We start from the raw sequence: 25,083 nt of genomic DNA, 5'->3' as shown, positions 1-25,083 counted from the left end.
AAGCGGGAGCAAAGCCCAGAGGTCCCTGCCTTTCAGCCTCGAATGCCGCCTCTCCACAGCCTGTATTCCAGTAGAAAGAGGTCAGAGGGAAAAGAGCACACCCTCTGGGGCAGCTGAGTGACCTTGCAGAAGGACTAAACCTCCCCAGACCTCGGCTTCCTCAACTGCAAAGCAGGGGTCGTAATCCCCACCTGGCGGGGCAGTGGGAGGATGAGATGAGATCCTCACGTCCATCCCCCACGTGGTGCCCGGCACACAGCAGGTCTGGGCTGACTGGGACTGAAGGGAAAGTCCTCGGGGGCAGGGGCAGGTCTTAGAGAGTGGGACCTGCCATCAGTGGGCCCCTCTCGGCCACAGAGAGGACGCACCTCCTTCCTCGCTTCCCCGTCAGAGCCCCAGGCCAGTCCTCCAGGTGGTGGGGCACAGGTGGGAGCAGTTCAGCATTCCCTTCCCCAGGACCATGTTTCCCATGCAGGCCCAGCCCATGCGCCCACCCTGGAAGGACCTGCCATGTGTGTGGGGGGTGGGGGCGGTACAGTGTCCTTTTCATGCCCAAGTGGGGCTGGGGGGGGAAGGATGGCAGCGCTGCCTGCCAGCCCCACACGATGACGCCAGCTTGACTCCCGCCACTCGTTTCTGCTTTCGTCACATTTGGGCGGGTTCTCCCACCCTCCTCCCTCCCTCCTCCCTCCCCCCAGTTCTTGAGACTCCCTGAGTGTCATTTATTTATTAATTTTGTTCTCAGGGAGCAGATGGCTGGAGCCGAGTCGTGCAGAATTTACCTCCCTTCCCCACCCTACAACAGCCCCCTGGAACACGCAGCTCACACACAGACCCCAGGTATGCAGTTTCTGGCTTTCCACAAAAATTAACTTTCAGGATGGGCCACAGATGCCTAACCCCTGACCCTATTCAGATGGGACTGGTCTCAATACCTCCTCTGGGCAGAGGGGCAGAGGGGGAAGTGGTGAAACTTTGGGAGGCTGCATCTCTCAAGGAACTAGAGGAGCAGCGGCCCCAGGCTCCCTTCTGCCCACGCCTACCTCCCTTGGACCTGGGAAGCAGGTTCTCAGGAGTTCTCCCTTCCTTTCCTGGTGGGCGTCAGCACAGGAGCAAGACCCAGTCCAAGGGCAGAGATGTGGTAGGGGACCAGTTGCCTTCAGTCCCATGTGCTGGGGTCTCCACAGGCTGCCCCCACCCAGCCTCATTCTCATCCACACAGCTGTCTGGGCCCGCAGCAGGGCGGGGCACCCCAGCATCTGCCCCCTCTCACCTCTCATTCCTCCTGGGAGGTGCCTTTGGAAGAAAACACCAGCAGGGAGGAAATGAACCTCTTCATGGCTTCCAGAGCAGAGCCAAGGCTGGAGTGTCTCAGAAAGAGGGAGGAGGGCGTGGGGGAAGGCGATGGGCATGGGCTACGAGACGGACAGAGGCCAGCCTTCCTGCTGTCCTCCCCTGCAGCTCCTGCCCCAGGACTCAGACTGGGCTGAGGTCTCTTAACACGCTCCACCGTCCCTCTCCAGGGCCCCTCTCCACCTCCAGCACAGGCTCCTCACAGTTCTTTCTCACATTTCTTACCTGTGGCCTGTGGAGAGAGTCAGACAGACCCAGCTCTGATGCTCACCAGCTGTAGGACCCCAGGCCATTGCCTAACCTTCTGTGCCTCAGTTTCTTCACCTATAATGGGACCATGGCACACACCTGGTTCCTTCCTCCTTCCACCTTCCCATGATGGCTCTCCTGAGCCATCAGGCCCTGCCCCATAAAAGCCAGGGGCTTCTCTCTCCTCGGACTCTTCCTCCTCCCTCCTCTCTGTGCTGGTGGTTCTGACTTCTGCTCAAAGTCCCCTGAGGATGGGTGCTCTACCCTCCTCGTCCCTAAATCCCCCCTTCAGCCCTGGACCCCTGGCAGGGTTGGCCTCTGAAAAGCGCTCACTAAATGCACATTGAATGGAACTCAAGGGACAGAGAGCGTCATGAGGCCAGTGGCCCTGGCTATGGAATTCTTTGTTGTTCAAAATTAGAATTCTGGGGTGAATAGCAGCTCTTCTTACGCACAGACCTTGAAAAAGCATTTGCAGCCGCATCCACAGCTCCCTTCTGTCCTCGTCATGGTGACTGAGCCCCAGTGTGCGGAGCTGACACAGAGCCCACTGTCCTGGGGAGGCCCACAGGCACACCAGATGCCAGCAGAAGGCAGCCCAGGCGGTTCGGCGAGGGGCCTCGGGCAGGGCAGAGCGCACGTGAGGAACAGCGAGTGTAATTGCTTTGTGGCGATTCATCTGAAGTTGCTTTAACCTTGACAGCAGGCTCGGTGTAGTGAAAAAAACCACCCTACGGCTGCGGCCGTCCGGTTAGCGTGACGCCCCTCTGCACACCGCCCCCACATGAGACAATCCAGGGCTCACCAGGAGACCCCACCCGGGGGAGGCCAGGATGTGAGTCACAAGGCTGCCCCCACCCGTGGCTGTCCCCTCCCCACTTCTTTTCCAGGTCCCGGAATGAAGGCAGAGATTCACAGGAGGGCCATGCATGGGGGTGGGGGGCAGGAGACTCCCTCTCCCAGAGGTCAGCGGGAAGGTCACCCGGGCCCTTGATCAGGTGAAACCACGCTGGATTTTGACTTCCCAGAAACAGAGCATCACAGGATTTTAGAGCTGGAAAAGCCACACTAACCTTCCCATTCTACAGATGAGAAAACTGAGGCCCACAGAAAGGGAAGGAATGAGCTAGGGTCACCAGGCAGAGGTATGACCCAGAGCCAGCTTTCCTATGGGTTATGGCACAGGACTTTCAGGGCAGCATGGAGCTGTGGGAAGAAAACAAGTTCTGGGTTCTAATCCCGGATCTGCCACTTGTTAACCAAGTGAATATCAGAAGTTGCTCCACGTCCCGGAGCCTAGGATACAACACGCACAACCTCTCCAAGCTGCTGGGAGAGTAAATGAGGTCATCTATGTGAGGCACCTGCACACGGTGGGTGCAGGAGTCCCCATTCACCTCCCTCCTCAGACGGTATGGCCCCTCTCGCTCCTTTCTGACCTCCTCCTCTCGCCTCTCTCACTACTCACGCTCAGGCTCCTTCCTCCTTCGCTGGGAAGGATCCCCAACATTTTGGCAGTGGCCCTTTCTGCAGACCTATATAGCCGGGCCCACTGAAGACCCCTTCTGGCCCTGCTCATCTCCTTTTGGGCCCCCTCACCTGCCCCCCGGACAGAGGCAGGAACCCCAGCCCACATCGCATCCCTTTGTTTTGCTCCCACATCCTGTGCTGTCAGACCGTGATGTCCCCATGCTCGTCAGTGAGAAGCCTGTCCAGGGGCCCCTGAGATGGGAACTCTTCCCTCATGTACTTTTTGAGACAGGCAGGTGGCAGGGTGGACCCCTCTGGAAGTCCCCAGTCCCAGTTCCCTGGCCTGACCTATCATCATGAGTCTGTCCCCCAGCCTGGGGAGAGAAGAAACCAGGATGGTCTTGAACCTTTAGATCATCTGCACAAAAGTCTGTAGAACAACTTGGCCTATTTGCTTTGATATAATGAGACCCATCTGCTTCTAAGACAAGTCCAGCTTGGAATTTCCCAGAAGCTGGTGGGAGACGAAGGTCATGGGAGTGAGGAGACTCAGGACCAAGTTACAGCTCTGCCACTGCCTCCCTGGGTAACTTCAGGCAAGCAGTTTCCCTTCTCGGGACCTGGGTTTGCCCATCTGTAAAATGCAAGGACTAGACCAGACAGTTTCTGAGGTCCCTCCCAGCTCTGGATTCAGTGGTTTCAGTAACCATTGAATCAGATCTCAGTAACCAGAAATTCAGTTCTGGGATCCAAGACCATACTTCCTAGCACTCCATTCCAGGAATATGTACATATATAAAAGATAGGTGAAGAGATCTTCAGGAGAACAGGACGCCTAAGCCACAGCAATATGGGATTCATATGACGCACAGCTCCGGAGGGTCAGTACCGAGCACCGTGGAAAGATGCAGAGACCTTGGAACACCCAAGATGAGGTAGTGTGGGCTGGGCCAGAGCCCTTGTGCCAATCTAGAACCAAGGAGCCCCGGCACAGACAGAGGGGCTATTGCAGACAGCCTAGCATGGTGGAGGGAAGAGAGAGTCCCCAAGAATGCAGTGGAGAGAGGGCTTCGAGCCCTGATCCCTCTCTAAACCATCCTTGCAAACAGTCACTAGCCCTGGGAGGTCTAATTCCAGTTATTGCCTTTTCTACTGCCTCTCAACCTTCACCCCTAAAACAGCCCTGCCCCTAGGGAGGCCTGGTGGCATAGCCCCAAAAGGTCCACCAAATGCTCAAGTTATCACATTTTTGGTTTTTTTAAATAAATGCTAATTCTGCATTTACTTCTATAATAAATCTGTATTTGTTTTAATATAAGGAGCAATGTCTACATTATTTATCAGATAACTAATGTACCATTACATGGTAAAAAAAAAATTCATCTCTATGGCTTTAAGAATTTTCAGCAAAAATCTTTTCAACAAATGATGCTGGGGAAACTTGATATGTATGTGCAAAAAAACCCCTGAAGTTGGACCCCTACCTTATATCATATGCAAAAATTAACTCAAAATGGATCAAAGAGCTAAAACTATAAAACTCTTAGATGAAAACATAGGGGAAAAGCTTCATGACATTGGATTTAGCAATGATTTCTTGGATGTGACACCAAAGGCACAGGCAACAAAAGAAAAGATGGATAAACTGGACTTCATCAAAATCAAAAACTTTTGTGCATCAAAGGACTCTATTGGACTGAAAAGGCAACCCACAGAATGGGAGAAAATGTTTTCAATTCATATATCTGATAAGGGATTAATATCCAAAATATATAAAGAACTCCTACAACTCAACAACAAAAAACCAAACAACCCAACTTAAAAATGGGCAAATGACTTGAATAGACATTTCTCCAAAGTAGACATTACAGATGGCCAATGAGCACATGAAAAGATGCTCGACATCACTAATCACTAGGGCAATGCAAATCAAAACCAGAATGAGATATCACTTCACACCCATTAGGATGGCAAGTATAAAAAAACCAAGGGCTGGCCTGCTGGCCGAGTGGTTAAGTTTACGTGCTCCGCTTCGGCAGCCCAGGGTTTGGCTGGTTTGGATCCTGGGCGCGGACATGGCACCGCTTGTCAGGCCATGCTGAGGCGGTGTCCCACATAGGACAACTAGAAGGACTCACAACTAAATATACAACTATGTACTGGGGAGGGGACGGGGGTTGGGGAGAAAAAGCAAGAAGAAAAAATAAAAGATTGGCAACAGTTGTTAGCTCAGGTGCCAATCTTAAAAAAAACCCAAAAACTCCAAATAACCAGAAAATAACAAGTTTTGGCAAGGACGTGAAATTAGAGCCCTTGTGCATTGCTGATGGGAACGTAAAATGGTGCAGACACTGTGGAAAAAGATATAGTGATTCCTCAAAAACTTAAACATATCACCATATGATCCAGCCGTCCACTTTTGGGTATAGACCCAAAAGAAGTGAAAGAAGGACTCGAAGAGACGTTTGCACACCCACGTTCACAGCAGCTTATTTACAATCGTCAAAAGGTGGAAGCAACTCAAGTGGCCATTGATAGATGAATAGATAAACAAAATGAGGTATATATGCAATGAAATATTATTCAGCCTTAAAAAGCAAAGAAGTTCTGACACATGCTACAACATGGATGAACCTTGAAGACATTGTGCTAAGTGAAATAAGCCAGTCACAGAAAGACAAATATTGTATGAGTCCACTTATATGAAGTACCTAGAGGGGTCAGATTCATAGAGACAGAAAACAGAATGGCGGTTGCCAGGGGCTGGGGGAGGGGGAATGTGGAGCTAGTGTTTAATGGGTGCAGAGTTGCAGTTGGGGAAGATGAAAAAATTCTCTAGATGGATGGTAATGACGGCTGTGCAACAATGTGGATGTACTTCTTGCCACAGAACTGTACACTTAAAAATAGTTAAAATGAGATCTGATCGGTGGTTACCAGGGAAAAGGGGGGGTGGGGGGAGGGTACGGAGGGGGAAGTGGTGTACCCACAACATGACTAACAAAAATGTACAACTGAAATCTCACAAGGTTGTAATCTATCATAACATTAATAAAAAAAATAAAAAAAATAAAAAAAAAGATTTATCCATTACAAAATAAAACAAAACAAAACAAAACAAAACAAAAAATAGTTAAAATGGCAAACGCCATGTTATTTACATTTTACCACACAAATCTCTAGCAAACACATACCTTAGCTTTGAAAGCACTGACCTAAAGGGTCCCAGGCTCATTTAAGAGTGCAGGTATATTTCTGAGCTGGTAAACACTTAATTTTCATCTGCAAGGAGAGCTGAAAGCCTAGTCAGCCAGGGGTCCCACACACCATTCAAGACAAGAACACATTTGACTTGGTAGAAACTGCTCTTGGTTGTGACCCAACGTGGTTCCTGCTGCCTTCGTTACTCAGGCCTGCTGTGCAATCCTGCCTCGTGTCCAGCATCGGGGGTAGGCGGTGGCCATACAGCAAGACACTGTGTAGCAAGCATTTACTGTCCTGCACATTCTCCTTGCACGTGGATAAAACCAGTTCAGTGGAATCTAAGAATGTAGGAGACGGTGGAAACATGGAGGAGCAGCTTCTCTCTCATGTCTACCCCAGCCCTTCTGGGGAAGCCAGAGACGAAAACCAAAACACCATTCTATGGCCCAGAACCCAAACTGCAAAGCACCATGGGATGGAAGGCAGAGAGGCAGGACCCAGGAAATACAACAATTAAATAATACAATGAAGGCTTAAATTTCCAAGTTGATTCTTGGGTATCATTTATAAAAGTTAACAGGACATATTTAATTTAGGAATTGGCTCACGTCCTTCTCCTTACAGCTGAAACCTCATAAATGAAATATACTGGATCATTGCCCAGTGCGGAAATAAAAGTTATGAATAATGTTTCTATCTCAATCATTGTCAGTGGTTTAATATTCCTAATTACTTTAAAAAGCTAGATATTCAATATAGGAAAACTTTTTTCTTTTTATCTCCACTTGTGAGATTAGTGCGATTTAATAAGAGTCACTCTGTCGTCTTTATTCAGTGTAAACTGACATTTCATCCTTTCACTCTTCATTATTATATGGGATGGAGGTTTATGACCAAGCATGCAGCTACTCTGTTTCCCCACATTGGTCCATCTAACATCTCAGAATTATCCACATTAGCTGACATGTTTACCTACCAGGCAAATCAGCATCACCTCACTTCCTTTATGGAGCAGAAAGAAATTAGTCCAGGTCTTAAAGAAATTAGGTTGTGGGGTTAAGTCTGTATAAAAATGAAAAGTCCCCCACCCCCACCACAGTACTGGGTCTGTCCCCTTTAACTCTCAAAGTCGTAAATCCCCTGGCAGCCACAAAGGGCAGGGCAGGGGCGGGCTGCGGGATGATGGATCTTTATAACCCTCCTGCCTCTTCCAGGAATTGATCCTAAGAAGAAATTGGGACAAGTGGGCAAAGATAGATACACAAGAAGAATCATTGCGGCATTTTTACTCAGGGCCACCGTCCCTCATCCACATGTCCACCATACAAAAATCTCTAAAAAGTCCAAAAGGAATTCATTTCTAAAGTTTGGCACCAAAATTCATTTAGAGGCAAAATCTTCATGGAACTGATCTGTTGTTATATATCGTCTATATGTCTCTAGATGTGATCAGTCACATGTCAATTCAGAAATATGACCATGTTTCATCCCAGGGGGCTGCCCAGGCCCCACCAGGGGTATATGTCATATATGATATAGTCACCATATGCCTTTCCAAACTCTGAAAAAATCTAAATTCTGAAACCAACAGGCCCCAAGGATCTTGGATAAAGGATGGTGGGCCTAAAACTGAAAAATTAGAAACAACCTAAATGCCCATCAACAAGAGACTAATGAAATACTTTTGGTAATCCATAGACTGAAATTCCCTAAGGGCATTAAAAATTTAAAGGGAGATTCATGTTATTGACAAGGAAGTGAGTACATGACGTAAATGAGTGTAAGTTATAGAATAGCACATACATTTGATCTAAACAATAGAAGTTGTATACAGGTCTAGCTCTCAGTGCAAACGTGTAGAGAAATAACAGGGAGGGCAAGCACCCCCATGCCAGGAGGGGGTGTGTATTTCACCTTTCGTCTATACTCTTGGTGCAGTTTGAATTTTTTTAATGACATAATTTTCAACTCAGAAAAAAAAATAACAACAAGGATGATGCTTTCAATTAAATAACGATCAAGACTTCCCTGTAAGAGTGTCACATGTGTAGACATGTATACGGACAGATCCCATTCAGAAATCTCCAGATACACTCTGCACTGAGCAGGGCACCCATCCCCTGGGCACGGGCCCCACAAAGCCCCTAGGCACTGCAGAGTGCACACAGGCACACAGGCATCCAGTGGCACAATGGCAAGCAGGCTCAGATTTCTTGGAGTAAACCCAGTCACAACTTGTGTCCCACGGCTGATCATCTACCTCCACAACAATATCTTGGGGCCGCATCTTTCAAGCAGATCCCTCCTTCCCGTGTGAGCAACTATGTCTTCTCATCAAAGTCCTATTTCAACCTTAAGCTGTATTAACAGAGGTTGAGCATCCAGAAGGAAGGAGAACATAATCATTATGAGTTCAGGTTTAGGACCCAAGCTTTTGCTTGGTCAATAGTCCCAGTTTCATCATTTACTGGCTGTGTGTCTGATGAAAGTTCTTTAAGCTTTCTGTGCTTCAACTTTCTTATCTGTAAAATGGGGCTAATAATAATTCCTTCACCATAGGGTTATTGTGAAGACTAGAGGAGAATATAAAGCATCCAGTGTGCAGTAAAATTCAATAAGCAGTATCTATCTCTTTCATTACTTTTCCATACAAGCCTGCAGTTGCATAGTCAGATCTAAGAATGATAGTTTAAGAGGAATGAAGGCCCCAGCCAAAGTGGAGAGAAACCTAATGGGGAAGGCAGTTCAGACCACATCACGTGAGAAATAAAGGAGAACAAAAACTTGGGGAAGGAAGTGATCACTGTCTTCCGATACCCGATGGGCTGACTCATGAAAAGGGATTCTGATTTCTTCTCAGTGTGGCCTCAATGGCTATTATCAACTGCTCTAAGATGACTGGCTTCCCACACACAGTCTGTGGCCTTGTCCACTGAGTTCCTTGGGAGAATTCCAGACACGGCAAGAATGTCATGGTAGGTTGCTCAGCACCAAGTTTAATGAGTGAATGGGGGGTGAAATCAGGCAGCCCAGTTTGGTACTGCAAGTTAGCAAAGCTTCTTCCCCACTTGCATGGTAAACTCACTCTGGAGGCCGGACTTAGTCTAACCTCCTAGTCCTGTTCATCGAGTGCCGCCTTCATTCCACCTCCTTCGCTAGACTGGAAGCGCTGAGAGAGAGAGACCACATCTGAAAGACCCTCCAGGGCCCACCCCACTATCCAGCACAGTCCAGCACAGAGTGAGCACCAAACACACTTGCACTCACTGGTGGTTTATATGCACTCGGGACCCCCAGGACTCAGGCTGTATTTCAACCTCCAACAGGCTGGATAATAATCCAGCAGCAGCCAGCACACCTGTCCCAGGTGGGCTCACCTAATCCAGGCTAGATGGTTCTTCATCAAGGACTCATTGTAAGCAAAGTTACACAAAACAAAACACAGACAAGGGAGAAAAAGCTCTCAAACATTTAAGCCAACGTGTTTCCTGTAGTTCAAGTTCACAAAAAGCCACCTTGAACACATTCCTTTAACCCAGGTGTCCCTCAGGTTTACTTTTCATTGTCTGGAGGAGTCCCTGGCCTGTTTCTCAGGCCACCTTGAAGCAGTGAAACAGGTGGGAGGAGGAGGCCACCATGGTCACTGGGGGTCCCAGTGCATTGGAGAGAGTCACATGAGCACCCAAATAGATCTTGGACTCCCCGAGCTGAGATAACCACTCAGGCTCAAGACAAAACCACATCCAATAGCCTTGCTTTGCCTGGTAGGTTCTCATGCACTATATAGACAGGGAGGCTCCGGTCAAGGCCTTGGGAAAAAAGACCATAATGAGATGTTTCCACTCCAGCAGAGAGAGTGGGAGAGGGCAAGGGCACCACATTGGGCCAACAGGGACACACCATTACCTTCCAAGTTATCCTGACCACTCCAGTCACTATGGGACAAGGAGCACGGAGGTGGCTCCCAAAGATGGGTACATAATGGGGGTTAGAGCCCTCATGGATCAGCTTAGCTTTGTTACCTACTTGAGGGACAATGAAAAAGACTCTACTCCAGCTCAAGGAAGGAAGAAAACTGGGCAGCAACGCCAAGCAAGGGCTCTTTGAAAATCAAATAAGACCATGATGTTAACCAACCATTGATTGCAAAATGTGCAAAGGAAAGGGTGTCATCTGTGAGTATTCAGGGGAAATGAGCCAGAAGGAAAGGATTTGTCTTTAACTAGGCTCTTGGCAGAGAATTCCCCGAGCAGCTGCCGAGTGTACCCTGTGGTCTCGGTGGCCAGCCTCACAGTAGAGACGATGTCCCAGGCTGCTGTGGGTCGCTAGGTCCGTCCCAAGAGCATCCACCTCACTCCAAACTCACCAGTAAGCCTTCCCCAGGGAATATGAACTGTCTGCCTAGAGAGATGTAGGAACACGGTGACCCACCCACACGAGTGTCCCATTCTCCTACCTTTGGGGACACAGAGGCATCTCACTGCCTGTCAATCTCATGAATCAGCCCCAAGCCTCTGTGAGCACCCACAAAACTGAGTCTTTGGACCAGCAAAGCTGAGGACCAGGCTTTGATCACAGTGACCTCCTGAGTCTGCTCCCTTGGGTGGTATCTCAATTTCACATCAACCCTCAAAGACCATATCTAGAGGTATTTCATCAAAGTCAGAGTTGTACAGATGACTCCACAACTCCCCACACACACCATGTCCCTCCAGACCCCTGAAACATTACCCCCAGAGCCCTCCACCCTGTACTAAACTGCAGGTATGTGTCCTCCCAGATGCCCAAGCTCGCCGAGGCAGCCCCAGCCCAACACAAAGGATTCAGAATGCACACGGCACAGCCCGACCCGACCCAGAGCCAGGGTGCCACCCAACCCCCGAAGACCCCAGACTCACCGCTGGAGCAGTCGGGCCCTCCCCAGCCGGGCTCGCAGTGGCAGGTGTCTGGGGAAACGCAGCGGCCATGCACACATTCCTCCGTACACAGGGCTGCAAGGGGCAGGGAGGGAGGAAGAACAGAGACAGACAGTGAAAACCAACCATTTGGTCAAGGAGCATAAACCACTTGGCAACCACTCCCCGGGGCCCAGGGTTGCTCAGAACGCATCACTGGCTTTGGGGAAAATCAGGCTACTCCTGACCTGAGTCATTTAATTAACTCCAAAATACATCCAACAAGAGTGTGCTTCATCCCAGCCCCGTTTCCTAAAACGAAACCCCAGCCTGAGAAATGGCAGCCTTGGTGACTTTTCAAGACTATCTCCTCCAAAGTCTAACACTCGGAGACCTTCCACAACCCCGCCCCCTAAATCCACGCTCCCGCTCTTCCCATCAGCTCAGGAAATGACCTGTCCTGTCCATCTTTTGCTTTCCCCAACTTCTCTCCGCAAAGGTCCTGAAATTTATCAGGTTGCCCGAAAAGAACAGGTTCCCCTCCCGTTTCCCTCACTTTCCCGCCCTCCTCCCTCACCTTCCTGCCCTCCTCCCCAAAACTCCCTATTTTGGGGCTCTCAAATGTCAGCAAATTTGCAAAGTACACAAATGCCGAGGAAAAAGCAACAGCTAATTATAAGAAAGTAATTAAGAGAGACATCCACGATGATGATAATTGTAATTAGAAAGCGCCTGGCAATTTCTTATCACCCAGTCAAATGCTGCAGCCTCCCGAGTGGGGAGACAAGAGCAGCAAAGTTTCCAGCAACTGCTCCAGCGCCGAGAAGGCTCACTGGCAGCAGTGTGGGGAAGGGAGATTATTTCTCTCTTCCTCTGACATCCACATTTTCTCAAGGTCATCCCCTGCTCCTCAGAGGTCTGCCCCATCATCTAATCCGTCAGTGAAGGAGTACAGAAAAACCCCATTTGCCACCTCTGCAAGCTGGGGAAATTGGCGGCTACCATCAACACTGTCAGTTTCTTAGACATCATCTTTGTTCATCATCTTTGTTATCTATTTTGTTATCTGTCCCCTGCTGGGCCACACTGGGGTCTCAGGTCAGCATGGCGCCAGTAGAGCCCTCCTCTCTGCTTGGTCTGGCCTGGGTTGGGGGAGCAGGTGGCCCCTGATAGTGAGGGCTAGCCACTGACCTTCAAACACCCACCCTGCTGCCATGTCCACTGCCTGGCCTGAATGCCCCCTGGGAGGGCACTGTTAGGGTGGACAACAAAGTCCATTTTATGGTTGGTGTGGGGTCCTCTGTTCCCTCCCAAACACAGACGTTTACCCTGAAGCTGTTGCCTTAGCTTTGCCCAAGCCCCCAGGCAGACTCAGAAGAGCCATTTCAGATGCCCCAGTGTTCAATGGGCTGCAGTCAGCTTGTCCTCTGCAAGCCTGGGATGTAGTGTGTCTGGGGAGAGCACTGGCACCTGAGTCCTTCCCATTTGTACAAGTGGCTTTTGGAGAGAGTTCTGGTTTGCGCTGAAGACTTCCACAGCCCCTCACTTGCAGCTCCAGGGAGCAGCTGGGACTACCAACTAAATCCACCTCTTGCTGGGGAACCAGGCTGGACCCGGACCCCAGTGACCAGCTCCATTTAAAGCCACAATGAGCTGCTCACCCAGCTGCTAGCAAGGCCCCAGCTGGTCACCCCCACTGCCCTGGTTCCCTCTGGACTTTCCAAACAAACTCAAATGGGTCAATGTTCCCAGTATGCACTGGACAATAGGCGTCCATCCCCTGGCTCCCCATCGGAGGCCAGCCCCTCGGCCCAGCCAGCTCCCAGCCCTGGCCTCAGTTGCTCCCTCCTTCCCCCATCCCACCCCTGTAGGCTGAGGTCCCAGCATGCTCCACAGCTGGGCCTGCCCACCTTCTAGCAGACCCCTCCCTCAGCTTGTCAATGAGCTCACCACACCTCCAGTTGCTTTCTGCCTGCAGAGAGCAACACCTTGATCCTGGGGGAGCAGAGGGAGCAGGCAGTGAACCGTGAACCTGCCGAGTGTCAGGGCTCGAAGATACCTCAAGAAAATCAGGTCCAACCCCTTCATTTTATACAGGGAGAAACTGAGGCCCGAGTATGTGGGGCCTCATGGACAGCGTGTGGCCTCTAGGCCAGGGAGGAAGGAGCTCAGGGAAAAGACTCGTGGAGACAGAGGCCTCTGAAAGTGGAGGGAGGTGAGAGGAGCCCAAGACTATGGAGCCGCCATGTTAGCCCCAGGCTGGACATCCTCCCCTGCCTAGACAGCTCGGGGTGGGGAGGGGGAGACCGGCCAGAGGGAACAGCGTAGGGGTGCTATGATTGACCCCAGGAGGGTGAGAGCTGGAGACAGAGGCCAGAGGAGCTGCTTCAACTCATTGAGGGCCCTGCAGGGTGGGGCTTGGAGCAGCTCAAGGGAGGAGGGAGGGAAGCCAAGGGCAGGAGGACAGAGGACAACCACCCGGTGCCCCACCAACCCTCTCTTCTCTCTGGCCCTCTGACCCTAGTGACCTGACCACTGCTACCTCCTGCCCCCTCTTCCTAGCTGAAGGGGCCTTTGGGTGCTCTGAGCAGGCTCTGTGCTGGTCCCTCCCCAAGTCCCAGGGGCCCTGGCTCAGCCCTGTATCCAGCACACTGGCTCCTGGCGACCCTACACAGAGAGGACAGCCATCCCACCAACGCTGGGCCTGACTCCAGGGATGCGGTTGCTGTCCCTGTGGTCCCTCCAGATCTCCTTGTCCCCCACTCCTCCTCGTCACCCTGGTATCATGCCTGGGCTATGTGCTTGTCAAAACTTCAACCCACTCATACTTCATAGGCGTTGTCTGAGACAGCAAATTGAGGCTCAGCTGGCCACATGTGGCAACTGGGCCTATGTTTGTGTACCTGGGGGAGAGGGGAGCGCGGGACAGGGCTGCTGCAAGGAGAGTCTCCTGAGGAAGGATGGAGGTGAGACTCTCCCTGGGGCAGGGGTGCCACGCTGACCCCAGACCCCAGTGTAGCCCAGCAGGGTCAGCCCCTCCACAGAGGGCTGGGGTTTACACCCAGCCATTCCTACAGTGTGCAGGTCCCTTAAGTTCTTTCTGACCCCAGCCTCTTGTGCCAGCCGAGCCCCTCGGAGGGGCTGAGTTAGAGTTCTGCCTCTTTCTTCTCTGGCTCCTGTAACTCTAAATGGGGACATTTCATAGAGTCTCTTTCCACGCTGCACACCCACCTGCTGTCGTGGACAGAATCAGAGGCCAGCTCTGACATGACAGGCTGTGTCACTGAGGGCCAGGCCCCTCCCTGCCCCACGGAGAAACTTGAACCACTGCTGTCAGCTTGCCCCACCTACCACCCTGCCTAGAACATCTAACATCTAGAGGCATTTTCAGCCAGAAACAGCACAGCACGGTGGTTAAGAGCACAGACTGCATCTGGAAAGCCAGGTCTGGACCCAGCGATGCCACTTAGTAGCTCTAGACCTCGGGCAAGTTACTGCCATCTCTGTGTCAGTCCCCATCTGTTCAATGGGGGACCGTGACAGGACTTGACGAAGTACCTGGAGTGGTGCCTGGGGTGTGGTACGTGCTTTACGAGTCTTGCTATTGTTATAGGAGGGTCTCCTCAGACCCGAGGCAGGGGCCTTGTGATGCCTGAGCCTCTCTTAGCCTCCAGACTCGGGCCGTCTCCCCCACTCCCACTCTTCCCCAAGGTCCTAGACACATGGGGTGGGCTGTAGGGCCCTGATGACAGATCCCTGCTTGGGGACGGTTCCCTGGAGAGCAGCCTCATCTACTGGGCCCGGACTTGATGTCTAAGACAGATGACAGCTGCTACCATTTATTGCTGCTTCCTGTGCACTACCATTTTCTGAGGACCTACTATGTGCTGGGCCCTGGGGCTGTCATGCATGCTACCTCATAGGCCATCCCAGCACGCCTTGTGGGAATTGGCTATGTCAGCACCTGTCTCTCCTTTGAGGATCTCCAGCCCCTCACGCTACCTGATACACAGTAGGTGCTGTTTGTGGGTCCCATGAGAGAGCCTCCTGCCCCGGGAGAGAGCACCAAAGCGCATGCAGGGAGGTAGTGACTATCTTCCCTGAGCTCAGTCACAGAGAGGTCACCAAATCTCTGGACCCTGACCCTTGGCTCAGGCTGTTTCCCGGTGATGGGGGTCTTGAGGGATGGAGGTGTGGGGGTGAGGACACCTGGATTTGTGTCTACCAGCACCTATCTCAACGATGTCAAACAACTCACTTTCCTCCCGGGGCCCCGCAACCTCACCTATAAATGGAGATAGACTAGATGAGGTCTGAAGTCCCGCTTGGCTAAGAATCTCCCCTCTCCACCCGCCCTGCCCCCGTGGCTGTCATCCCACCCACCACCTCCAGGAAATGCCTGGATTGCTGCCATTACTCTAGTCCCCCTTCCTGGCCCCCAAGCCCCATCCCCTTTCTATGGCCTAGTAAACCTCAACTCTTGACGTCACAGGGACCCTGGTTCCTGCCCCCCATTCCTTTGGAAAGGGCACTGGATTAGGAGCCAGGGGACCTGAGTGTGCGTTCAGGCTCTGTACTACCTGACACACGACTCAGCAGGTGGCTTCCCCTCTTTCTCCTCTGTAAAACACGACACCCTTAAGGCTCCACCCACTGCTGACAACCCTTGATGCTCCTCTCGGACCCAGGGCTGTTCTGGCTCCCCCATGCCACCTTATAGCAGCCAGAAGCTTGAAACGATTCCACTGGGCTCCCTAGCCCTGAGTCACCTGGGTCACCAAGACCAGGCACAGCCTCCATCACCCAGCTCCACCAAGAAGCCAGGAGGGCTTCAGCCACCCCAGTTTGTATATTCCGGAGGGTGAAATATTTTCCCATCAGAACCCCCCCCCCATCCACACAAGGTTCCTCCTGACCAGCCCAGCCCATGGAGGCCTCTTATTCCTCTGAATCCCGTGATTGGGGGTGGGGGGGGGAGGGCGGGGCAGGGGCAGACAGGCATTTGGTGGTATGTCACGCATTTGGCCTCCTGCCACTTCCCCCTTTAGCATGGGTTCATCTGGTCTCCGCAAGTAGACCGTGAGCCCCTTGAGGGTAAATCCAGGTCTTAACATCTCCAGGTCTCCCCAGGGGCCATGCCTTACAGATACTCCACGTGTGGCTTTGGTGATGCTTGTGAGCGCCCATGCTTTGCAAGGGACACTGAGAAGCCAGGGGAGAAGGCTCAGGATGCAGAGAGTGTGCACACGTGACCTGTGAGGCTCACGGGAAGGTGGGACTGGGGGGCTGTTTAGCCTGGAGAAGGAGATACTGGGGGGTGGGGGCAGGTCACAGTCAGCTGACCCACTGAAAGGCTGCTAAGGAGAGGTGGGAGCCACTCTGTCCCAGACAGAATAGGGACCAAGGGGCGCATGGGACATGGGGGCAGATTTCAGCTTAACCTAAGGCAAGACCTTCTAACACCTGAATGAGTTCAGCAGTTGAAATGGCTGTTTCTATAGGTAGGAGCAACCTGTCACTGGGAACGCTCAAGCAGAGCATAGGGGACGTACAAATGCTGGAGGGCAGGGCTCAGTCAGCAGGCAAACTATGGCGCTCGGGTCAAAGCCTGCCAGCTGCCTATTTCTGCAAATAAAGTCTTGTGGGCGCACAGTCACACCCATGCATTGACATACCGTCCACAGCTGCTTTTCACTACAAGGACAGAGGTGAGTGACCGCAGAGACTGACGGTCAGCAAAGACCAAAACCTCTACTACCTGGGGCTTTATGGGCGGAGGGGCCTCCCGCTCTAGAGGGTTCCTGGTTCGGTGGGAAATTGGACATTGTGGGTCCTTTAAGGTCCCTTCTCCACTTCATCCTTCTATCATTTACTCACTCCCCAGTATGACCAGATGTAAAACAGAGCCCAAAACGTGCTTAGGAAATACTAGACGGTGCCACCCTCCTTTCAGAAGTGGTACTCTGGGTCCACCCAAGGAACAAGGGCCGTCAAGCTGGGGAGCATAACCCTGCAGCTGCCACACATGCTGACTCAGCACCTTATTTCAGCCCCTGGTTCCTCCTGGGGGCTGGGGACAAGGAGTATGGATGATTTAATGACCACTTGTGTTCCATCGATAGTCTCACTCGAGTAGACACTAGTAATCGTGTGAGTGAAAAACAGCCCATGTGACAAATCCTTTCTCCTTGCTAGGCACTCAGCGTCCAGGCCCCGTTTCATCCTCCAGGCAGGGGTTATTACTACCCCATTTACAGCTGGAGATCCAAACCACAGAAAGGGCTAAATAATTCGTGCCAATTCCCAGAGCTACCAAGAGGCTGTGCGAGACGGGTGTTTCTCAACCTTTTTCCCTTATCACCCCCTGCCCCCAGGAGCCGTTTGAAACATTTTTCCTTAATCACCCCTCCTGTGAAATTCTAATACCACAGATTCTCTAATACTGTATGTCCGTTTATGTGCTATATGTACATCTGTGCTTTACACGTAAACGGACTGAGAACCAGTTTTCACCCTGTGAGAACGCATGTGTTGGACACTTTCATTTGTCCCTCCAGGTCACTCCCTGCTCTCCTCCACCCTTCTCTGTGCCCTGAGAAGCTGACCTCCATGGACTGCATTAAGGGGCCTCCTTGCCCTCTGGCTTCCGGATGGGTTTGGTCAATAGGAAACACCAGCAGGAGATGGGAGGCTGGGCAGAAGGTGAGGCAGGGCCAGAGGGTGGCAGTGGTGGTGGGCGCCGGCCCCCCCCCACCCCGCCGCTCAAGGTCCCAGGGGGCTTCTTCTGGCAGTGGCTTTCCTCAGTTGCTAGCCCTTACTGCTGCACCATCTCCTGTTGGGGTCCCTTGTCCCTTCCCACGTCTTTATAAACAACCTCTCTCCAGTTAACGTGCCATCTGTTTCTTGCCGGAACCCAAACTGATCCAGTGGCCAAGCCGAGGTTTGAACCCACATGTGTGTGTTGCTAAAGGGCCTGCTCTTAACCACATGCTCTACCACCACTGGACCACAGGTTGAGATAAGTAGGTTCGAAGGCCAGATCTGTCACCAGCTTGCTGTGAGAACTTGGCCAAGTCCCCTCCCTCCTCTGGGCCTCAGTTTCTCTGTCTGTGAGATGAAGGGGTCTGATGACATGATCCGAATATTCCTTCCAGCCCTAGGAGTCTAGGCCTCCACTGCAGCGGTGACTGACTTTTTCGCTCACTGTCTCAAGCCAAGTTTGAGGAGAATCCATTCCACAAATGCAGGCACAGAGCTTGACAAGGGAACAAACGTGTTCTGAGGTGCAGATTTGAGGCCAGGGCGTCAGGCCTGGGGCAGGGGTGAGCCTGCACAGCAGCCCAGGAGCCACTGTGGGGATCTGGGCGTGGAGCAAAGGGGGCTCGGTCAGACTTGGGGTCTCCTCTGCCAGCAAACCGCCGAGACAACACTGGCCCGGCCCTGACCAAGGTGTCCAGTCTGCCGTCCCTGGCTGGTGGTGGACCCTCTGAATAAATCCTCGATCCTATTAGCATTCCACAAAGACAACCCTCAGCCTCTGAGGTGTTCATGGTAATGTATTTTGCCCGGCGTTTGCAAATGTTCTCACTGGTTAATGGAACTATAAAAATTACTTACATGAAAAGGTCAAGATAAATAAAGACAACTTCCATGCTCCCTGGCCAACCAGCCTGATACCAGCTAGGACAAAAGGCGGCTCGGGAGCCAGGGAAAGGAGGTGTGGCCTCCCAGAATTCTGCAGCGTATGGCTTCTGGTGCTTCCCCGGAACCCAGCTTCCCCGGTGCTCCGAGGCCCATTGCTCAGTCCTCCATTAGCATTCTTGGCAGGAGCCTCAGATCAGGCTGTCATTTGATTCAGCTTGGAAATAAAATGACCTACATCCAAGTGGGCCCAAGTGCCGATGCCAAAGTGACACACCTAACACAAGTGATTCTGCCACAGCCAAGGTGGAATGGCACGTGTGGGGGGTGGGTGTGTCTGTGGGGGGTGTGTGTGTGTGTCAGAGAGTCACCACAGGGAGTTCTAAAACAACTCATCAGATGTGCATCATTCGTTCCATTTATAATTACCAGCCTGGTCTCCCCTCCACAGCCGGCAAGAGCCAAAACGGCTGGCCTTTCCTCTCAGCATGTCTCGAGTTGGCTTTTAATTGCTGTGGTCACATCTGGCTCTAAGACGTGAACAGAAAAAATCACTTCACCTGCAGGACATTAAGAGCCAAGCGCTCTCCTGGCCTGGGGCCTGCGGGCCTGCTGGTCCCCCCTTCTTCCTAGTAGGAGGTTCTGGGGAGGCTCGCAGGCGACTCAGGATGGATAACCAGGGGTGTGCCACCCCCACCCAACCTGCCAAGCTGGCCCATAGCCACTCATCTCAATTCGGGAGGCGCCCTTGCTGAGTTTTATTCTTTGGCAGTGGAGCGTTATCTGAAAGCTTGTGTCAGTATTCTGCCACTTATTAGCTGCATGTCCTTGAGAAACCTGTCTGGTCCTCAGTTTCCTCATCTATAAAATGGCTGTTGACTTGGAGGGTTACTGCAAAGAGTAGATGAGTTAATTCTATGTGAAGCACCTAGGACCAGAGGTTAGCTGTAATTGTTGCTGGTGGGCTGATTTTCTCATGCTGCTGTTATTTATATTCCTCTTCCCAGCACCGGCCAGGGGAGCTGGGATGCCATGGCCCCAGAGCATCCTCAGGTTCATTGCAGAAGATGAAGGAATGGCCTGAGTTAGAACTGAAAGGGATTCCTCACTCACCCGGGCAGGGCAGGGAGGGGAGTAGGTAGCCCTGGGAACAGTGGAGGTCAGGGACTGGGGGCGAGGACGGAGGAGACACAGTCCTGGTTCAGCTCTCTGGGGAATTATAACTTACCCAGGGGAGCGCCCTGCTGCCTGCTTCCTCTTCTGTTCAGAGAAGAGGAGCACAGAGCAAAAGGAGCCACGGTCCGGCTGCCAGCCCCTTCTCTCATAGAGGACTGCTGGCTGTGCTTCTGCGGTGGAATGTGAACCTGGGCAGGGTGGGGGACCTGTAGCCTCATGTCCCCCCGCTCCTGTGCACCCTCTGTTTATGTGTGTAGATACCTATCCACACTTGCATCCTCTTGACAAGTGCTCCCCCAGCTCCTGCCATGCGCTGGGCTCCCTGAGCGGGGCTGATGGAGAGGAGTCCAAAACGCAGAAAGGGCCAGGCCTTGCCCTGCTCCTGGGGCTCCCAAGCAGTGACTACGCCATCTGCCTCCTCTTGAGCCCTGCCGCCCGATGAGCACCCCACCCCCGGCCCATAGGAGCCTGAAGCGTCCCTCAGAGAACTGTGCTCAGAGAGGTGAGGGCTGCGCTCCGATTCCCACGGGCTAGGCCTGGGAGTTCAGACAACAGACTCGGGAGCCAGCTGGTCTGGATTGAAGTGTTGGCTCTGCCACCTCCTAGTTGTCTGACCTCAGGCAAGTTACTTAGCTTCTCTCAGTTTTTTCATCTTTAAAATGGGGACAATGGTCCTCTGCTTTATAAGTTGGTTGCAAAGCTAAATCATTAATACAGGTAAACTGCTTAGAACGGTGCCTGGCACAGGGGAGCCTAGCTATTAGTTTTTTCAAGGTCATCTGTTCCATCGCCCTGCCTCTGAGTAGACACTCATTTCGAAAGCATTTATTAAGCACCTACTATGTGCCAGCCACTGTGCTAAGTGCTAGGAATACCATAGATAAGTGACAGTCCCTGCTTTCTTGGTACCACAACGTGACAGTGGGAAAGGGAGGCAGCACCTGAGTGGGTGGGTGGGCGAATGAGTGAGGCGGCGAGCAAGGGCACTAGAATGTTACCGGTGCTGCAGTCACAGCGGTTCAGAGTCCAGGGTGGGCCCCAAGAGAAGGTAGGCAACCTTCTGTAAGTTGGGGACAGGGGAAGGGCTTCACAGAGAAAGTGGTGCTCACCTGGACGTTCATTCACAACACATTCATTGAGCTCCTACCATGGGCCAGATACAGCACAGCTCCCCCCACCCCGACTCCCACAGACCATGGAAATCTTGCCTCTTAGGGTTTCCTGCAGGAAGAAAACTTCCTTCACCTTCCTTCTCCTGGCCCTCTCACCTCTCCTGCCTTGGCCCCCCCTCCTGCCCCTTCCTCCTGGACACATGGAACTTCTTCTGGCTGTGAATGAGCCCCAACCCTCCCCACCCTGGGCCTTCACACAGCCTAGAACGCCTTCCACAGCCCAGCTCTCTAGCTCTCCCACCACTTACTTCTGCTTGCCCTTCATAATAACTCGGATGCCACTTCCTCCAGGAAGCATTCTCTGATTGCACTACCCACCCTCCTGCCACCAGGCTGCGTTAGGTCCCCTTCCTGCTTCCACAGCATCCAGTTCATCCTATAGGCCACAGTGCTGACTTCTACGTGCTGCTTGTCTGTCTCCTATAAGCTCCATAAAGGCAAAGAATGGGCCTCTGTAGTTCATCCTTGTGTCCCAGCACCTAGCACAGTGCCTGGCACATGACAAGCGCTCAGTAACTACATATTGAATGAATAAGTATCTGCATCTGCAAAGGATCTCTCCCCTCTCCCTTCACCCGGAGCCTCACCTGTCACTAACGTGGGCCATGCCTGTCTGGTCAGGGTTGAATACGTAATTCAGCCAAGAGACTAAATGCCCAGCCCCAAATCCCCCCATGGTAGGACAGTGAAATGCTCTTTAGAAAAAGTCCAGTGACTCTCCAGCTAATAGACAAGGACTGTTCCAGCAAAACCCAACCAGAAGGATTTCAGTCTGGAATTTGGGCCTTCCTATTCCAGCCTGGAGTCCTGGGGGCCATCTATCACCAAACGCCAGTGTCAGATCACAAACTCCCCTGGGGACCTCTCTTGTACCACTACCAATCATCTCAAGATATTAGACTGCCTCCCGTGGCTTGCCTCGGCATAGCTTAACTGTTAATAATTGTTTATCAATTAAAATGGTCAACTTGTCAGAACGTCCCTATCAGGTTTCCACATAAAGCAATTACGTCCAACCACTGGGGCTGATAAAAGCCCCAGCATCGCAGTCAATTCCCTTAATCGATGCCGCAGGCCCCAGATTTGCCTGTGGATGCGCCTGGTACCCTCAGCCTTCCTAGTTTGTAAAGGATTTTCCCGGCTGAGTTGTTCAAACCACCAATTCTGCATTCCTGCAAGGAGCAACAGCTTTTCAACTTGTTAATGATGTTGGAGCATACTGCCTGAGTCAGCAACCCCCAGCACACGACCCAACAAAATCTCTTTTTCTAGGTCTTTTTTTCCCCATTTGACAGATGCCAGGCTTTCTCCAGAAAGACACATTCCAACTGATTGATTTTTTCTTTTGGGAAATTGATCCTCACCACCTACAAGGAAAGCAAAACATGAGGCTTGTTGAGCATTTTTTTGAATGCTCTAATTTAAAAACCAGTGCCCTGGTTCTGCCTTGAGACTTGCCCTCCCTGAGGAAGCAGCTGGCCTCTTCTCACGGATGCATGTGACCGAGTCCCAAAGGAGGGGGCGCTGGGAAGACGGGCAGACGGATGGATGGGGTCCACCACTTGCCCTCTGTTAGGGAGGCCCCAGGCAGAGGGAGGTGATTAAGCACCTGGGCTTCAGGTGGGACAGACCTGGGTTCAAGTCCTGGCTCTTCCACTTGGCAGCTCTGTGGCCTCGAGTCAATTAAAATGACCTAACAATGAGAAGCCTCAGGTTCTCCATCTGCGAACCTGGACCAATAGCATCAATTAAATAATAGGTTGTTGTGAGGGGCTAAAGAAGATAATGCGTGTCCGTGCTTGGCAGAGTGGGCTCTGAGCAAGGGCCCCATAAACCCCAGCTCTTACCACTGTGGTTGGTTTTGGAGGAGGCAGCACATTCTCAACACTCAAACATGCTGAACTCAGGAGCCTCGGCACGTACCCAGAACCACAGCGTCCCAGGGCAGGAGGGGCCAAGTAGTAAGAGTCCTACTTCCACCACCCTGTCAGGTGCTTGGAGCCCCTCTCCCACATCCTGCACCAAACCTTTACCGACACACTTCCACTAGCAGGGAACGCAGCCACCCTACTCCAACCTCACTCAACTGCATCCACGTTCTCAAGTGAGAAAGGCCCTCTCCAACCTCCGGGGCTTTGCACATGCCATTCTCCTCCCAAAGACTCTCTTCCCCCTCCTCCTTGCCTGGCTAATTCATCATTCACCTTAAATGTTGCCTATTTAAAAAGCCATCCTTGGCCACCATGGATTGGTTACGTGCTCCTGGTACGTGCTCCCCTAGCACCCGCCTTCCCCATCACAGCACAGGTCACGTGTCACTGATTTGCTTGTTTCACTGTCTTGAACACTGGACCAGGAGCCTGTGGAAGGAGGATGCTGTCTCTCTCTCTTTCCTCATTGAATCCTCAGGTCCAGCACGGAGAAGAAGCTTAATAAACATCTGCTGAATGTGTGACTCAGTGAAGCCCCTTCCATTTATGAACAGCTCTGATTACTAGAAAGCTTTTTGCTTCTGAGCTGTAAGCTGCCTCCTCGAGATCTGCCTGGGTTTGTGCCGTCTGCCCTTTCCCGCTTCCCAATGGACATCTCATCCTGATTCCATGGGACAAGCCTGTAGGGGGCTTTTCTCTGATGAGACCGAAGCAGATGGGAGACAGAGTGACAGGAACCCACAGCTCCTGCCCACCCACGGAGCAGTGTCCTTCCTTCCTTCCAAGTCAGGCTTTTGTCCTGGGGACTGCGGCCAGGCTGCTGCCAGTGACCGCCATGAGGAAGCCCACCCCAGGGTCTGTGAGCGCCGTCACTGCTCCCCGCCCCAGCAGCGAGCAGCCCGCGGTCCCGCTGGTTTTAAATCTCATTCCAACGGAGCAGCTAAATCAGGAGCTACTTAGCACCACTGATTTAAGACTTTAATAAAAATCATGCAAAGCGGGTGGGAAAGGCGGCTGTGAAGGTCACTGTCAGCTGCTGTTCCCCACCCCGTCTCGCTCCTGCCTTCCCTGCTAGCAACTTTTCCCAGCCTGGGGACTCCTTGAATCCCACAAACGACAGAGCTGGTGCTTTATGAATAAGTCCTCATCAGAATCGCATTCCTTGACAGCCTAGGCTGATTCGTCTCTCCCTGAGTCATGTTTAGGAATTTCCCGCCATCTCTGGATTCAACACCTCTCTTTGTGGAGGGACTCTAACATCCCTGGCCCGAGCGTCCTGAGGCCTCTGACTCGGTTCCAGCTCGGTGGTCAATTTGTCACATGGACCACTCACACCCTCCACCTGGATAAGGTGGACTCTCTCTTGGAGCCTCTCCGTCTGACGTCCTGTGGGCGGGCAGTTGGCAGTTTAGAGATGTGCATTCCTATCCCCCTGACCAGAACCATCCCCTGATCCAGGGTCCTGAGTGTTTCCTTACATTTCAAAACTCTATTTGAACATTTAATGCTTTAGTAACTAGGGGGAAATGTTTTTTTAAAATAACCTCACTTTTCAAATCACCATCGCCTGGCCCACAGCTTCTAAGTGGCGAAGGCAGGACTCAAGCGCCTGGCTGTGCAGGCCCAGAGCTGGTGCTCCTGTCCACTCTCCCACACGGCCTCTCTAGCAGACCAGGCCTGCAGGGTGGCCGGACAATGGAGCAGGGCTGGCACGTGGGCTGGGGGAGCCGGGAAGGCTTCCCTGTGGAGGAGGAAACCCCCAGTGGGGTGGGTGGACCTGGACAGACCGAGGTCTTGGCAACACAGTCCCGACTGGCTCTCTCCTCTGACTCCAGTGGTCAGAGCAGACTCACCTGCCTCTCCCAGTTCCAGGGCAAACAACAGGCCATCATCCTGGCCCTGGTGACCTGGGATGGGGAGCAGACTTCCCCTTCTTTCCTTCCCACCCTGCCCCGCCTCCCCTCCACTCTCCTCACCCCACCCTGCCCTGGA

General features: G+C 52.3%; 1 protein-coding gene across 14 annotated transcripts in view; it reads right to left on the bottom strand.

Moving 5' to 3' along the window:
• MEGF11 (multiple EGF like domains 11) overlaps nt 1–25,083 on the bottom strand; it is a 336,904-nt gene that overhangs the window by 164,997 nt on the left and 146,824 nt on the right. For all 14 annotated transcript variants that reach the window (XR_011527350.1, XM_070576560.1, XM_070576528.1 and 11 more), the window contains one exon: nt 11,175–11,267. Coding sequence is in view for 13 of the 14 variants with exons in the window: in XM_070576560.1 (XP_070432661.1) it covers nt 11,175–11,267 (93 nt within the window). In the remaining variant the exon portion in view is untranslated. The remainder of the gene's footprint in view (nt 1–11,174; nt 11,268–25,083) is intronic.

The sequence above is a fragment of the Equus przewalskii genome, chromosome 1 (genome assembly GCF_037783145.1).
Source record: "Equus przewalskii isolate Varuska chromosome 1, EquPr2, whole genome shotgun sequence".
NCBI classification, from domain to species: Eukaryota; Metazoa; Chordata; class Mammalia; order Perissodactyla; family Equidae; genus Equus; species Equus przewalskii.
Note: the sequence above shows the minus strand (reverse complement) of the source record. Positions and strands in the feature narration are given on the sequence as shown.